The 13852-nt window shown below is 53.0% G+C and overlaps 1 protein-coding gene across 1 annotated transcript in view; it reads left to right on the top strand.

The window, feature by feature from the left end:
* Otog (otogelin) overlaps positions 1–13852 on the top strand; it is a 68759-nt gene that overhangs the window by 37273 nt on the left and 17634 nt on the right. Inside the window, exons 31-39 of the mRNA XM_087901341.1 lie at positions 1984–2010; positions 4977–5144; positions 7105–7383; positions 7945–8062; positions 8953–9032; positions 9441–11191; positions 12144–12312; positions 12566–12711; positions 13438–13527. Of these exons, the coding sequence (XP_087757467.1) occupies positions 1984–2010; positions 4977–5144; positions 7105–7383; positions 7945–8062; positions 8953–9032; positions 9441–11191; positions 12144–12312; positions 12566–12711; positions 13438–13527 (2828 nt within the window). The remainder of the gene's footprint in view (positions 1–1983; positions 2011–4976; positions 5145–7104; positions 7384–7944; positions 8063–8952; positions 9033–9440; positions 11192–12143; positions 12313–12565; positions 12712–13437; positions 13528–13852) is intronic.

Raw genomic sequence — 13852 nt, forward strand, 5'->3', positions numbered from 1 at the left:
TTTCTTCAGAGATTAATAAGGCTTTTAGTGAGTGTCATAATAGCACAGTGGGACTGCATGGGCCCCACTGGGCTGTTTATGGGATGTTACAGCAAGGAGGGGTTTTAAAAACAAAGTGAGAAATATTACACAAGATATTTTATAATCAATCATCCTGGGCCAGTGAGATGGCTCAGCAGGTAAAGGTGCTTGCTGCCAAGCCTGACGACCCAAGTTCATCCCCAGGACCCATGTGGTGCAACTTGACACCCTCAAGTTGTTCGCTGACCTCCACAGGTACGCCACGTCACCTGCATCCCCCCAATAAACAAGTAACTTAAAGGAAAAGTCATTGGCTAACACATTAAGATGAATGGTGTTAAGACCAATGGCAAGTCCTGCCAGTCCGAGGTTGGACAGGTGGGTGCACCTGGAATAAAGGCTGGGATAAAATCCCTGCAAAAGTGCTTTTGTGCATCCGTGCATAGCTGTTGGGCTGGCTGGCCAACAAGCCCCAGAGATCCATTTGCCTCTGTGTTTCCAACGCTGGGTTGAACTTGGTCCTCATGCAAGTAGGGCAAGTGCTTTACCAACTGAGTCACCTCCCCAAAGCCCCTCATAATTTTGCACTCCGTGTCCACCAATGAGGAAAACAAGTGCTTGCCCATAGGCTCATGGCAAGCCAGCTCCTCACTCTGTTTTCGTTTTTTGAGACAGAGTATCTCTATGTAGTCCTGGCTGCTATATAGACCAAAATGTCCTTGAATTCACAAAGACCTGTCTGTCTCTGCCCCACAAGTGCTGGGATTAAAGGTGTGCACCACACCTGACTTCATCCCTTTGCAAGAGAGCAAAAGCGAATGTGTTTATTTGTGGGTCTAAGGTGTACTAGGAGCTGATGACGCTCTTCATACCCTCCCTGTGTGTGAGGCAGACACTTACGCAGCCTTTATCCCATGGGCACCCAGATGGTTCTCCACAGTTTTATTCTTGGTTGGTTCATCTGGCAAGGTCCTCACAGCTCACCCATTGTGGACTGAAATTGGTAAGGGAGATGCCAGGGAACAGATGCAGATCATCCACTAGAGGGCGCAATGGGTCCGTGCTTTAGGGTCTCCTTACTGCCTAAAAGAACTTCGATGGAGCCAGTCACCGCAGCATAGAAGGTTGTGGAGAGCCTGGGATCTGGGAGCCCCTTCATCCCATTCCGTCCAAAGCTGAGGAACTTCTGTTTTATGATTGCATTCTTTCTTTGGGGGCTCTTCTGCAAAATATCCAATCAGATCTTCTACACTTTGGTTCTGTTTATTATATTTGAGACAGGATCTCTATAGTTCAGGCTTATTTCAAACTCCCTGTATAGCCAAGGATGATCTGATACTTTTGCCCTTCCCTCCTGAGTGCTGGGATTAGAGGTGCACACCACCACACAATATAATGTAATGATGGAGAACCACTGGATCCAGGACATACTAGGCAAGCTCTCTACTGACTGGGCTATGTCTTCAATCCTACACCTTCATGTTCTGTTCTTGACATTTGTGGTTGCACAAAACATACTCTTCTATCTAACATTCATTCATTCGTTTGTTCATTTGTTTGTTCATTCATCACATCGCTGAGTGCTGCTCCAAGCCAGGCTTTGAGTCTTGTGCTGGGATGTGAGGGAGGACCACTGTATTTCCTCCTTTTAAGACCTATAGATCTGTGGGTGGTGATAGCGCACGCCTTTAATTCCAGTGCTCAGGAGGTAAAGGCAGGTGGATCTCTGAGTTCAAGGCCAGCCTGGTCTACAGAGCGAGTTCCAGTACAGCCAGGGCTATGCAGAGAAACCCTGTCTCAAAAACCAAAGCAAAACAAATGAACAAATAAAAAGACATTTGGATCCAAGTTTATTCCTCAGTCTTGGAGTTTGGGAAATAGGGCCAGATTCAGTTCTTGATGAGGGGAGAGACGGGGTCCAGGTGCCCTGCTCATGGGAAATCTCTCTTCTTTCTTCTTTAGCATACGACTGTGACTTCTTCAACAAAGGTAAGCCAAATTTCCCCCAAGGGGAGCCTGACTGGGGCACTGCTAACTTAGTGCTGACTTCCTGAGGTGCTGCTGGCTCTGGAATAGCTGAGTCGGGTGCTGAGTGGGGCTGTGGTGGGGAGTCTGATGGTGCAGGGCTCAGGGATGTCAGGACTTTATCCACAGCTGTCCCTGCAGCTCCGTGAGGCCCAGGACAGGCGCCTCATCAGGCCTTTCATCATTCAGGGCAGCTTCACCAGGCAGCAGAAGGCCACTGGTATCAGTGTGCCCACCCCACAGCGTTTCTAATTGGTCCCAATAAGCTCATCGAGGGTCACCAGGGTTCTCTAAAGACCTAGCTTGTCAAAACCAAGTGCAGACTGCTTTCCCTGAGGAAGGCTGCTGAAAACCTAGATGGCATCTTCAAATCCAAGGAGTTCATGGTACCAAGATATGCACCTGCATCTAGATTATTAATGAAGACGAAAATACAATTCATTGCTAAGGACCAAGGGAGATTAGTGTCCAATATTAGAGCCATTTAATCTATTAGATCCGAGGCTGAATGGGCTGTGGCAAGATGGCTGCCAGAATAGTTCTCAACATCAAGCTTCATCCGCTTGGGCCTTCAGTGCCCTCTGACACCCGAGCCCCAAGGTCTCCTCCCAGCCATACCTTGTAGGAGTTGGCCCATGTAGGTAGGGGCACAGACTTCGAGCACATGTCGATGCTGGTTTGGGTTTGAGAAGCATCTTCACGGCCAGACTATAAAAAGGTACGGTGTAGAAGGCTTATTGTAGACATAGGGAGAAGGCAGAGGCATCTGGAAGAGTCCAGAGTGAACAAGACCCTGAGGAGGGAGAAGAGGAGAGCCAGGAGCCAAGAGCTCAGGAGGCAGAGGCCGAAAAGTAAAAGGATAAGAAAGCACCGGCGTAGCCAAAATGGCTGGATATACATAGGAAAGAGCAGGGGGGAGGAAGCCCAGCCCCTGGGCTGGAGAAGTTTAGAGTAGGGGATGGGGTATGCCAGCCAGGAGGACCCTGTAACACAGCGGTTCTCAACGTTCCCATCACTGCGACCCTTTAATACAGTTCCTCAGCTAGGCGTGGTGGAGCACGCCTTTAATTCCAGCACTCGGGAGGCAGAGACAGGCAGATCTCTGTGAGTTTGAGGCCAGCCTGGTCTACAAAGCTAGTTCCAAGACAGGTTCCAAAGCTACAGAGAAACCCTGTCTCAAAATAAATAAATAAATACATACATAAATACATAAAAGACAAAGAAAAATACAGTTCCTCATGTTGTAGCGACCCCAACCATGAAATTATTTTTATTTCTACTTCATAACTGTAATTTTGCTATTATGAATTGTAATGTAAACATCTGATATGTAGATAGACTTATGTGACCCCTGTGAAGGGTGGTTGACCCCCAGGGGGCTCACAACTCAAAGGTTGAGAACTGCTGCTATAACAGGTAGGAACTGAGGGATGCTGGGAGAACCTGGTAGCCAGCATCAGCTTTGATGTAGCAATAGGCATCTCAGTTAGCCATGGCCTAGGGAGAGGAAATGATTGATAGATCAGACTCGGGATCTGTGACGAGGGCTAGATGGACCAGGCTGCAACACAGGGCTCAGAGAGATGGCCCTGCCTAATGGTCGGTCCAAGGGCAGCTGATGGCCCCAGACCTTCAACGCCCGATGGAATAACTCGGGAGAACTGCATTCCCTGGGGCAGGAGGGTCCCTGTGACATCAGGCAAGACATTTAAGCAGCAGTTCTGAGCCGTTCTCCCCCTCTGCAACATTTTGGGTGTCAGTAACTGGCAAAGGACAAGCTGCTTCTAGCGTCTCCACCCACCCACCCACCCACTCACCCAATTCCTTGCTTAGTTTTTCTCCCAGCATTTTCTGTGGTCCAGGCCCCATGGGGTGCTGGGAAAGAGGACCTTTACGGAGGTGCAAGGGAACATCCCAGCACCACATGTGTGCTCTGCACCCCGCGTGTTGAACCTGGCCACTGCTCTCAGTATTCACACCATAGAACCCAGTCCGTGTGGCACACTTCTTTTGTCAGCTTCTTGAGCGCGGGTTGCTGGCCACGTCCTAGCACACTGGGCTGTCTGCTTTCTACCGAAGGACACAGATGGGAGCCCAAATTCAGAGCCACACCACGGAGCTAGTAGAGCACCGAGGAGGGTGTGGCGGGAGAGGGTGAGGGAGAACTTCCCTAAAGCGGTGGCATTTCAGCTGGTCTCCAGGGACTGAGTAGGTGTCTTCAAGGCACAGAAGGAGGAGAACTTCTCTGAGAGATGGGACAGCATGATGGAGGTGAGCTAGGACAGCCATGTGGCTCTTTCAATAAAGCAGGAAGGAGGTTCAGTGTGACGGGAGCCCTTGAGGGGTGGGGGACAAAGCACAGGTACAGTTTGGAAGAGCCCTGAATTAAAGCTGTGTTCTTGAGATCCTATCCTAGGAATGAGGTGAGCCACTGGGGAGAGTGGCCAGGAAAGTGACCCAGGTAGCTATGGGACACCGCAGAGGCAAGAAGATCATTTTTAAAGTTGTCGCAGTTGTCTGTGACATCCATGTCCCCTCCACCCTATGCCCACCTTATAACCAAAGCCCTCCCAAGCACAAATGGGACACGTGCATGAAATAAATAGACACAAACTGAGCTCTGGGGTCCTGGCTGTCATCCCTCAGGACTGGGTGGGGTTCCCTGATGGAGCAATGTCTCTCATGGTAATGGCTCATGCTTACAGGGTAACTGTCATGGATTCCTGTGCAATGGCCTAATCACGGGGGGGGGGGGGTGGAGGATCCATCTTTTTCAGGGGCTGCTGGCCTGGGGTTCCTGACCATCACACCTACAAAAGTTCTTGTGGTCACCAAGAGTCCCTTTCTAACCCCTTGCCTCTTCTGAACTTCTAATGGGTGGGACAGGTGGGTTGGCTGCTGGGGCTTGTGACAGGGGCTCCTCTCTCCAGCGCTAGGAAAGGGTCCCTACCAGCTGTCCAGTGTGGCGACTGGCGGCACTCTTGTGGCCACGAAGGCAGTAGACAGTGACATAGCCCTTGTGAGGGCAGAGGACCTGGCGCCAGGAGACATTGCAAGCTTCCTGCTGACAGCTGCTCTATACAAGGCCAAGGCCCATGGTAAGGCCCACCCTCTGGCTCCAGTCCAGCCCTTTCAGGAAACGTTGTCCTGGAAAATGGGGGAGGAGGGGATGGTGAAGCCTGAAGACACCCACAGTGCTCCAGCCCCACACTCTGCTCCTAGTTGAGACTAGTTTCTTGACTTCTGTGACCCCACACCGCCTAGGACAGGACCCACACAGAACTTTGTCCCCTGCTCTTGTTTCAGAGAATCCCAGAGGCAACAACTCCCCTCCTTTTGTGTTCTTCTCTCATCCTTTTCTCCGACCTTCCCCCCTTTCCTTTCTCCCCTCCCCTCCCTCCTTCTTCTCTCCTGTCTCCCTCTCACTGAGCCTTGGGCACAGAGCAAGCACAGGAACCAGAAACATTGAGAGACTCAGTGCCTGCCCAGCAGGTGCTCCAGCCCCATGGCACGTGACGGCTAAGATGTGCTTCAGAGTTCGCTGTGGGGTCTGCAATGGGGGACTAGCTTAGTGCTTCAGAGTTCGCTGTGGGGTCTGCAATGGGGGACTAGCTTAGTGCTTCAGAGTTCGCTGTGGGGTCTGCAATGGGGGACTAGCTTAGTGCTTCAGAGTTCGCTGTGGGGTCTGCAATGGAGGACTAGCTGAGTGCTTCAGAGTTTGATGGGGAGTCTGCAATGGGGGAGCTAGCTTAGGGTCTTGAAGGATGGGAAATTCATGGTGACAGGAAGAAATGGAGAGCATTAGACATTGTGAGGAAACTAAGCCTGCTGAATAACAGACCCAGTTGTCTCCACCTCAGTGGACTGTCGCCCTGCAGAGAGCCTGCTCCTATCTGTTTGGTTCCCGGCATAGCAGGCAATAAGACAGGCCTGGTTTTCGGGTGGAAAGCTGCTGTGGGACAATGGTCTGTACCCTGTCACTTGTATTTTAAATAAACGCTGATTGGCCAGTAGCCGGACAGGAAGTATAGGCGAGGTGATGACCAGGCAGGAAGTAGAGGTGGGGCAATGAGAATTCTGGGAAAAGAGAAGTTTCAGTTTGCAGTCATCACCCAGACAGAGAGAGGAAGCAGACACAGAGCAAGCAAGATGTGACGGTCTCGCTGAAAAAGGTACCAAGACACGTGGCTAACACAGACAAGAATTATGGGCTAATATAAGTTATAAGAGTTAATAAGAAGCCTGAGATACTAGGCCAATCAGTTTATAATTAATGTAGACCCCTGTGTGATTTGTTTGGGACTTAATGAGACAGGAACCAGGTAGGACAGAAACCTCAGTCAACAGAAAGAGAGGAGAGGCAGGCAGGAGAGAGCAGTTGTGGGCTTCTGTAACCTCCCACCTTTATCCCAAGAGATGAGTGACCAGAGGTGGTCAGTGGACGGGGAGGAAGGTCAAAGAAGCAGTGACAGGGGAATAGGGTCCAGCTAGTCCCCAGGGAGCTGTCATCCCCACCCACTGGCCATGGGCCCGTGTGTTGTATCCCCACATCAGTGCTCGTGTGCTGCACCCCACATCTGAGCTCATGTGCTGCACCCCACATCTGGTTCTGTCTGTACACTGACCTAACTCCTGTGTTTGTGTGCTGCACCCCCACATCTGGGTTCATGTGCTGCACCCCACATCTGGTTCTGTCTGTACACTGACCTAACTCCTGTGTTTGTGTGCTGCACCCCCACATCTGGGCTCATGTGCTGCACCCCACATCTGGTTCTGTCTGTACACTGACCTAACTCCTGTGTTTGTGTGCTGCACTCCCACATCTGAGCTCGTGTGCTGCACCCCCACATCTGGTTCTGTCTGTACACTGACCTAACTCCCGTGCTCGTGTGCTGCACCCCCACATCTGGTCTGTCTGTACACTGACCTAACTCCCGTGCTCGTGTGCTACACCCCCACATCTGGTCTGGCTGTACACTGACCTAACTCCCGTGCTCGTGTGCTGCACCCCCACATCTGGTCTGTCTGTACACTGACCTAACTCCCGTGGCTCTGCAGACCCTGACGCTGTGTCCCTGGAAGCAGCCGACAGACCCAACTTCTTCCTGCACACCCTAGCCAATGGGTCTGTAAGGATGGCGAAGTGGCGTGGTGATGAAGCCTTCCACCAGCATGCCTCCTTCTCCCTGCACCGGGGGACATGGCAGGCTGGCCTGGTGGCTCTGGAGTCCCTGGCAAAGCCTGGCTCCTTCCTCCACTCATCAGGCCTTGAGCTGGCTCTGAGGTCATACGAGCACACAGAGGCATTTCGTGGTGGTGCACTCTTCCACCTTCTGGGTAAGTGTTTGCCCCACCGTTGTTCTCAAACCTGGGGCTTCTGCCTCACTCCGCTGCTTTTCATGCCTTGTCCCCTTTTCCTTTCCACATGTCCCCAAGGAACAGAATCCTCATCCTTTTGGAAAGAGGGATGCCCCTGGGGCTACCCTTGGATTGGGAGGTGGTCTGATGTCCATATTGCAGATCAGCGAGTGATGGCGGAGTGGATTGAGACCCAGCCAACTTCCTGGGTCTTGCCTCCTGCTAAAGGCCGATTGTGTAGTGTAAAAATGCGTGGAAGTGAGCCTAGTGGGAGCTCACATAATGCCTGGTTCCAGTTTCCTGCCTTAGAACATGCAATCGCCCCAGAAGTTTAAAGTACACCCATGGGGACACCAGCTGAGATGCCAGCAGGACCTCAGCATCATGAATGCCACCTCCTGTGCCTGGCTTCTGACTTTTCCTGCCTGTAGTCACTTGTCCTCACTACAGGGCAGGGAAGGCATGGGCTGAGCTGGGGAAATGCTGGGCTCTGGTGTTCGGCCTCTCAGTCCAGAGTCTTGGAGGGGGCTGTCTTTCTAGATGCCAAGCCCTTAGGGGCTGCCTACCCCATCTGCGAGTGGCACTATGACGCCTGTGCCAGTCCCTGCTTCCGAACATGCCGGGACCCACGGGCGACCAGTTGCCAGGATGTGCCCAGGTAAGGCCAGGGGCAGTGGGCAGGAGTCTAAGCACACTGAGCATGTGTGTAGACATGCGTGTGAGGGTGTGTGTAGGAGTGTGTACTAAGTTGAGTATAGGAATGTGTGTGTGTGGGAAATGTACTTTTATGTATATCTTAATTATTTTTCTCACTGGCATGACCAAATTCTTGGCAAGAGTAGCTTAGTGATGAAGGGTTGATTTGGGACCACAGTTTAAGAAGGGATCGGCCATTGTTGTGGGAAGGTAACAATGAATCTATGTGGGCGGGGTTCACATTCAAACCAAAACAGTATGTGTGTGCCATATATAAATGTCATATACCCACATTGCATACTGGTGCATGATGTGGGTATATCTGAACCTTGTGTTTTTATGTATTACGTATGTATGGGCTGTACACAGCTATACTCACACACCTGTGTAAGCTGATTATATGCAGTTGAATGTGAGTGAAAATGTCATGGGGTGTGTAAGCTGATATTTGTGGGCACCTACACAGATGCATATGAGTGTATACAATATGTATATAGCTTAGCTTTTTATAGCCTTGGAGAGAGCCCGTGAGCTGTGTGAGAATGGGTCTATATGGAGAGCCTGAGCGTATGACAGGGGGGCACATAGTCACACGTTGTTCACGTGTGATTCGCTGATGGTCAGGAAATGAGAGTATGGACATGGTGCGACTGTACGCTTGTGTGACTAGATCTCTGTAGAGCACACATGGGAGTGTGCATGATAAGCAAGTACACACACACACACACACACACACACACACACACACACACACGCCATAAAGAAGAGTGGGGTCTGCGTGCTTTCCAGGAAAAAGAGGGAGACCAGCAGCACTGCGTCCCATCACTAGCCAGCTCCCTACTCTGTCCTTAGGGTGGAAGGCTGTGTCCCTGTGTGCCCCACTCCTAAGGTCCTGGATGAAGTCACACAGAGATGTGTCTATTTGGAAGACTGTAAGCGGCCTGGTGTTCTCCTTTCTCCTCCTGACTCCAAGTCTCCAGGGTGTCTCAGGAAAATTCTGCTCAGGGTCCCAGATCCTATGGCAGCAGAGTCAGCGCAGGCTCTGGAAGGAAAGGGTTCAGAGCTGGCAAGGTTTTGTCTGGTCCCTGTTTCAGAGGAAGGAAAAGCGAGGGGTGGAGGTCTTGCTTGGGGTCTTATGCTGAATGTACAGGACAGCCAGGCTTAGGCAAGAGTCCAGCCTGCTGTCTTCTGTGGACAGAGGCCATGGCTGTCTGGTATCAGAAGCCATGTTTGCCCGATGGCTTAGGGTATTAGTCCTCTAGCATCGTACCTCAGCCCTGCCCATGAGGATGGCTGGGGCAGTCACCCTCATTATAAGCCTCTTCTTTTGTCTGCCCCAGGTGTGGAGCCAGCCCTGCAGGGTCCCATGGAGGGGCTTGGCAACGAGACCCTGGCACCTGGACAAGCGCTACCCACCCCCAGTGACAAGCAGCAGCTCCCCCAGGAGCCTTCCAGAGTCCCCACCCGCGGGCCTGCCCTTGTCCCAGTAGCTCCACTGACTTCCGCCCCAAACCCACCAATGGCTGCTACTGAAGGGCCGGTGCAGTCTCCAGGTTCTGCCCACCACACGCCGCAGCCCCCACTGGGGCTTGTAACATCTACCGTTCCTGCCCACCAGACAGAGACCCTAGCTGCCAGCCTCCTAGCCACCTCTCACCTGCCAGGGCCCCCGTCCTCCCCCCTCGGTTCTCTGCAGACACCCACATCTGGCACTGTATCAGGTATAATAGAGACAACCAAAGTGACTGTGACCTTCGCAGGGACTCCCAACACCACGGTCTCCTCCCGGTCACCCCCTGTCCCTCGCTTCCCACTCATGACCAAAGCTGTGACAGCCGTGAGTCATGACTCCTTTCCTGTTAGGACTACACCCCTGCAGCCCTCTTGGCTCCCAAGCCCCTCTTCAAGACCTATGACGTCCCCTGGAGCAACTCCCAGGCCTCCCACATCCCCGGGATCCCGCCTGACAACTACAGTAACTAAGGTCACAAATGAGACAGTGATGTCCCCATCTGTCCAGGCCCGGAGCCCTTCAGCTTTCAGCCACCCCCTGACTATGGTGAGCACAACACAGAGGGCTCCTGCCAGTCCTCTTGTCACTAAGGACTTGGAGGTGGTGCCAGCTACAGAGCAGACAGAACCCGGGCACAGCCAGGCCACAGGGCTGCCGGGGTCTCCACACCCCAGCTCAGTCCCCATTGCCCTGCCTCATCCAGCCCAACACACCACCACAGCTTCCAGGCCCCCAGCTCTGTCACTAGGGACCCTGGCTACTGGCAGCCCAATCACAGATGCTCATAGGCTGGGGTCCACAGCCTTACTTTCTCTAGAGTCAACTCAGCCACATCAGCTTCTCTCGGGCCTGCCGCTCGACACCAGCCTGCCCTTGGCTAAAGTGGGCACATCTGCCCCAGAGGCCACACCAGGCCCCAAAGACTCTATCACCACCCCTCCACCTCAGCATCTGGGCACCACTCTGGCCTTGACCGCGACTGTGACAGCACCTGCTCACACACTCAGTCTGACAGTGCCTCTCGTGTCCGCTGTGGAGGACCAGGCACACTCACCTAGCCCCATGGTACCCCAGACAACAGGTGTGGCTTCAGACCTAATTCTGGGAGCCACATTGGCAAGCTCTGGACCCTCAGTTGTGACTGCTGGGGTGCCCTCCACAGTGTCTGTTGCCCCACGGAAGAGCACCACCCCTAAAGCAGTCATCCTGTCTAAGAAAGTGTCTCCACCCTCCTTCATCTCTGGCTCTGCCCAGGGTGGGTTCACAGAACTCACAGCCATAGTGAGCCATACTGTTACTCCCTCGGTGATGGAGACGGAGGGCCCCCAGGCTGGCACAGTGCCACTGGTGCCCACATCCTACTCCCTAAGCCGGGTATCAGCCAGGACGGTCTCCCGGGAGGGCTCACTGATTCTGCTGCCTCAGCTGGCAGAAGCCCATGGGACCCCAGCAGGGTTCCAGCCCCAAGAGGATCTAGGGCGCCAGGCCACCACGGAGCAGTCAGGACGCTCAGCTTCAGCCCAGAGCATAGCAGAGGGATCGGTGGAGGTCGACGTGAACATTTCTGCCACCTGTGTGGTGAGTGCCTTGTCAGTGTTTGTGACTCCTTCCCTAAGACCTGGTCTTCTCCCTGCCGCTAAGATGGGCACCACCATATGGTCATAGGCTGTGCTTGTTGAGGTATCTGTCCATTCACCCTCGGCTGCAAGATGGTGGTGGTGGCCCTGACCCTACTCAATCCCTAGCTCAAGTTCCTGGTACTTCAAAAATCCCCAGGTCTCCTTGGTCCCCACCCTGCCTGTTTGGGTTCAGGGCCAGATTGGACGAGTTGGTGTGTTTTTGCAGGGTGTGTTGAGAATGTGATTTGGACTCTGAGAAAGAATAGATACATGCACGCTTGCTACTCAGCTAGCTTTCTCTACACTTGCTCAGTCCAGGTCTCACAACTAAGGAACGGTGCTGCCCATGGTCAACCTGGGCCTTCCCACATCAATTAAGACAATCTACCACAGACATATCCACAGTCCACCCTGATCCAGACAGCCCCTCACTGACAGACACACCCATGGTCCAACCTGTTCCAGACAGCCCACCACAGACACACCCACAGGCCAATCCAATCCAGACAACCCAACACAGACACGCCACGGTTCAACCCAATCCAGACAACCCAACACAGACACACCCACAGGCCAACCCAATCCAGACAACCCAACACAGACACGCCCATGGTCCAACCCACTCCAGACAGTCCACCAGACATGCCCACAAACCAGCATCCAGACAACCCTCACTGACAGACACACACCTATAGCCACCCTGATCCAACCCCTCCCTGAGACCCTCTTCGCAAGTGGCTCTCTGTTGTTTCAAGTTAATTGTTGGAAGCAGGCATCCCAGGGCGTTGATTCCCTAGTTCTTACCTCGAGGTCACCTGCCCTGCTGGAATCTGACTTGTTCTGGAAGGCTGAGGTAGGTAATACCAGAGCTCTGAGGGGCACTCACGTTGACAATGCGCTCTGTGCCCCAGCCCATCGCTGAACAAGACTGCGTCCGGCACATTTGCCTAGAAGGCCAGCTAATACGTGTGAACCAGTCCCAGCACTGTCCTCAGGGGGCTGCACGCCCTCACTGTGGCGTCCTTGGCCTCGCTGTGCGGGTGGGTGGAGACCGCTGCTGCCCACTCTGGGAATGTGCCTGTGAGTTATGAGGTCTGCCCGAGCCTCTGCCCTCCTCTTTCCCTACTCCAGCATGCCTCCTCCCTAATCTGTGTTCTCTCCCACACTTCCATAGGAAATCCCATCTCCCTGTGACTCCTACCCTTGTGACCTCTGAACTCTCTGAGACACCTGATCCTAGGGACTCAACAATCCCCAGAATCTCTGCTCACCTGACCATCTTCCTAGGTGGCCTTGAAGCCATCAGCTTGTCCTTCCCTGCCCCTGCTTCCAGGCCGATGCTCCATCTTCCCAGACCTAAGCTTTGTAACCTTTGACGGCAGCCATGTGGCCCTGTTCAAGGAGGCCATCTATATCCTCAGTCAGAGCCCAGAGGAAATAATCTCCGTACATGTCCTGGATTGTAAGAGTGCCAACCTGGTAAATGCCCCTTGCTTTCCTCCCTGTCAGGGCCTGAGAACTGAACTAGGCAGAGAGGAGACTGGGTAGTAAGCTGGAGTTCAGTGAACACCCCAAGTCAGGGTAGGTCTTGGGGAGGCCATGGCGGCATCCTTCCTTCTCTTTCCGCCTCCCAGGAGGTTTCTGGAGAGGTAGCCCATCCCTTAGCAGGCCGGGGGACTGAGGGAACTAGCGGAGCAGTGTGCCACCCCTTGGCCCTTCCTGCGATCTGCTTCGTTCCTAGCTCCTGCAGCTCGCTAGCTGCCTTGGGGTTGACACTAAATAGAGAGAAGCAAGGAAACCATCCTAAGGTGGCGGCCTGTGGTTCTAGGTGCCAGCCGCATAGGCTTGCTGCTAAGATAACCCCATGAGCCACGTGGATAGAGGAAACACCGTCCCTTCCTCTCCTTTTTCTTCCCTCCCTCTTTCCCTTTCTCCATCCCTTCCGTTTTCTCTTCCTCCTCCCTCCTTTCCTTCCTTTCTCTCTCCCTCCCTCCTTTCCTTTTTCTCTCCCTCCCTCCCTTCCTTCCTCAGTCCCTTCCTCTTCTCTTCTCCCCCCATTTCCCTGAGCTGGGCTTGCATGAGGTCAGGTAGGATTCTGAGTACCATCTACCCAGGCCTGCAAGCGTGCCCACATTTCCTCTACCCACACAGTTGGAGGGAAACTCAGGGCAGGGCTCTGGGCTGATGAGGCTGGGGTTTCTGCAGGGACACCTGAACTGGCCCCCATTCTGTCTGGTGAGACTGAATGTGACTCATTTGGCCTATCATGTCACCATCGACCGCTTCAACAGGAAGGTGAGTACATCGGAGAGGTGGCCTGGAGGGCAGGGGCAGGGTAACAGGAGTAAGAACCTAGGGACTTGTTTGTAATTAGGGCCAGGGACTGGGAGATACCCTCTTTTAAGAAATGATGGCACATGCCTGTAATCCCAGCAACAGGGAGGCAATAGGGAGGCTTGCTGCCTCTGTGTAGCCAGCCTGAGCTACACAGTGAGACTCTGCTCAAAAAATAAATAAAATAAAATAAAATAAAGCAAAATAAGGTACATTTAAAAGTTATTTAATATAGGATGCTCTGTCTGTTTTAATGCCAGGGGAAAAAGGTAACAGGCAACATCAG

The sequence above is a fragment of the Myodes glareolus genome, chromosome 24 (genome assembly GCF_982192425.1).
Source record: "Myodes glareolus chromosome 24, mMyoGla1.1, whole genome shotgun sequence".
NCBI lineage: Eukaryota > Metazoa > Chordata > Mammalia > Rodentia > Cricetidae > Myodes > Myodes glareolus.